This window comes from Aptenodytes forsteri, unplaced genomic scaffold (genome assembly GCF_000699145.1).
Source record: "Aptenodytes forsteri isolate BGI_AS27 unplaced genomic scaffold, ASM69914v1 Scaffold410, whole genome shotgun sequence".
Classification (NCBI taxonomy): Eukaryota; Metazoa; Chordata; class Aves; order Sphenisciformes; family Spheniscidae; genus Aptenodytes; species Aptenodytes forsteri.
The window spans coordinates 983,796-985,889 of record NW_008793958.1 but is presented as its reverse complement, the minus strand read 5'-3'; the positions used below and the strand labels follow the sequence as shown (position 1 = coordinate 985,889).

General features: G+C 37.0%; 1 protein-coding gene across 1 annotated transcript in view; it reads left to right on the top strand.

Moving 5' to 3' along the window:
* The window catches only part of LOC103903117 (leucine-rich repeat-containing protein 9-like), a 35,446-nt gene extending 34,074 nt beyond the window's left edge, over nucleotides 1-1,372 (top strand). Inside the window, 3 exon segments of the mRNA XM_009284291.1 lie at nucleotides 193-333; nucleotides 866-1,082; nucleotides 1,274-1,372. Of these exon segments, the coding sequence (XP_009282566.1) occupies nucleotides 193-333; nucleotides 866-1,082; nucleotides 1,274-1,372 (457 nt within the window).
* Nucleotides 1,373-2,094: the final 722 nt, after the last annotated feature.

Sequence of the window (2,094 nt, the reverse complement as noted above, 5' to 3'; positions counted from 1 at the left end):
ATATATATATATATATATCAGATTTTTTTAATGTATATTTATAATTCCTATGAAACTTGTTCCAGTGATTAGTGAAATTGCAGTCATCCATATATACCCTTCATAAATTTTTTGGGGGGGTTGGGAAACACTGAAGTTCTTTTGTCCAAAGAAAATTGTGGCATCGTACTCTTGTTTGCTGTATTGGTTTAGGAATGCAGAATTTGAAGAAAACCTGCCCCTGATAATGCAGAGTTTGGAAGATTTTCATCTAGGCTATAATGGAATTACTAACATGGCCCAGCTACAGCTTAGCAGGCTAAAAAACTTGAAACTTCTGTTTTTGCAGAGTAGGTGGTAGCAGCTTTTCTGTACATTCATTCAAGCATTTTACAGTACTTATTGACCCCAGTAAGAATGATATCCTAGCTTTAATCCTTGCCCTGGCTCCAAGATCCTTCAGATATTGAACACTGAAATTCTATACTGCACCACTGTGCCTCACTTGTCTTTTACAAGACAAAGGCAGAGCAGGGTAACCAGCATGTGGAAGACATATTTGTCAGCTCACGGCCAGCAAAGTTCTCCACACTGAGGAAATTTCCTCCTCACTATAAGTAATACCAACGATAATGATTGACCTAAGTCTTGTTCCTCAAGATGCCCAGATTTTATTTAGGAAGATATTTTGCTTGAAATAGAGATGATAGATAGATAGATAGATGAAATCAAACACACTGTTGTCCAGTGTCACTGAAGTGATCCAAAACAACATACAAGTAATTCAGAAAGTTCATGAGCTGCTTTTGCTTAACATAATTTTTTGCTGGAAAGGAATTCAAATCCGTTAAAGATGATTCCATGCATTTACTCTTGCTATATTAAGAAACCAAATTAGCCAAATTGAAGGACTTGAAGGTCTCAAATTTCTGCAGAAGTTGCTATTGGACCATAACCACATTAAAATGATTTCACAAGGTTTCCTTGCTAGTCAGAATGGTCTTTTGACTCTTCATCTGGAGCAAAACCAAATACAAGAACTGAATAGTTTACAACCTGTGGTAAAATTGTAGAAACTCTTTCTGGACTTCAACAGAATTCAAGTACAGTATGTCTTTGTTAATGCTGTAGATTCGGTGGACTAAATGTGGTGGACTGTTTTCAGACAAAATTCCCATTTTCTTGTATGGATATGCCTGAGTAAAATTACCAGTATTTTCCCCAAAATATATATACCAGTTGCAAGATTTTTGAGAACTCCTGACATACGGTGTGTTTTTTCACTTTTGGACAGGAATCATCTGAACTAGAAAAACTTCAAGTTATTCCCAGTCTTAAGGTGCTCTCAAAACACAGAAATCCAATGAGTATATTCATTTGCACTGTTAAATAAACCAGATGTGTATTTTACTTTATACATTGTATATTTACTCTTCATAATCATTAAAACTATTAAGAATTTCTCCATAACCAGGTCATTCTTCAGTATCTGCTATTATGGTTTTAAGGTTGAAGGCTTCCTAGTGTGCATGATGATCACATCGCCTCACTGTGCCTGTCTCAGTGCCATACTGTGATCAGAAGCCACTCATTCTTCAGCATACTGTTCTTCATAGTGCTGCAAGATAAATTTAAAACGTATGTGTTTGCACGAGTGTGTTGCAGCGATGGGCTGTCCTTTCAATATTCCAGAGCAGGTCAGATCTGTGAAGAAATGTCAAAGAATGTTAAAGGATTTCTGAAATACTTGATTTCATTTTTAAAATGGCTCAATAGCAATCTTTGTTGTTGTTTTGCACATCACTCCTTGAAAAAGTCCCGAAGGGAAATTTCAGGTTTCTTTTTTTCCAGACATGTTTCTGTTTTTCAATGTAGTACTGTTGGTTAGCCCAGCTAGAACACAATCTGGCCACTGTCGTTAAAGACAACAAAAAAAGTTTTTACAAATATATTAATGACAAGAAGAGAGCCAAGGAAAATCTCCATCCCTTATTGGATGCGGGGAAGAACATTGTCACTGAGGATGAGGAAAAGGCTGAGGTACTCAATGCCTTCTTTGCCTCAGTCTTTAACAGGCAGACCAGTTATCCTCAGGGTACTCGGCCCCCCGAGCTG